General features: G+C 35.4%; 1 protein-coding gene across 1 annotated transcript; it reads right to left on the bottom strand.

The window, feature by feature from the left end:
- Positions 1-4: 4 nt before the first annotated feature.
- LOC104982812 (GPN-loop GTPase 3-like) lies at positions 5-542 on the bottom strand (the record flags this gene model as incomplete). Its single annotated transcript, XM_010832267.1, has 2 exons — positions 5-227; positions 364-542. Coding segments are annotated over 2 exons (402 nt in total), but the record flags the coding sequence as incomplete, so codon positions are not given.
- Between the last annotated feature and the right edge of the window lie 6 nt (positions 543-548).

The raw sequence follows: 548 nt of genomic DNA on the forward strand, positions 1-548 counted from the left end.
CCTTTGGTTCTTTAAATTCCAAGTCTTCTCCATACTGGATGGCAAAATCAATATGCTGTAATACAATGTTCATGCTTTCTTCATCTGACTGATCATAAGGCAAAAATCGAACCATGCTGTAGTCATCAATCAGTCCACATATAGCGTTAGTCAATTTTTTGAATTTTTTGCTTCTTAAGTCACTTGTAGAGTCATCTAATAAAGAATACATGTCTGGATCTAGAAACCTTTAAAAGTGAGAAAGAAGACAGATAAATAAAATAAGAATAAATCAGGAAACTAGTTTTATAGCTTCACATTTAAATGAAGCTTAGAGGGTTCATCTCAGCAACAGAGATGTGATGATAACGGAAATGAACTCACTTCTCAATTTCCTTTTTAGCTTTCTTACTCAGCAGATCCATTTTCGTCATGATGTTAACTTGAGGAATTTCTAGAGAGATCATAGCACTCAGGGCTGCCAAAATGCCAGAAATAAACTTGAATGACTCCACCATGAACTGAGAATCAACAAGAAAAACTCCACAGACTCGAAACTCCCACTGTTC

The sequence above is a fragment of the Bison bison genome, unplaced genomic scaffold (genome assembly GCF_000754665.1).
Source record: "Bison bison bison isolate TAMUID 2011002044 unplaced genomic scaffold, Bison_UMD1.0 scf7180017621532, whole genome shotgun sequence".
Lineage (NCBI taxonomy): Eukaryota > Metazoa > Chordata > Mammalia > Artiodactyla > Bovidae > Bison > Bison bison.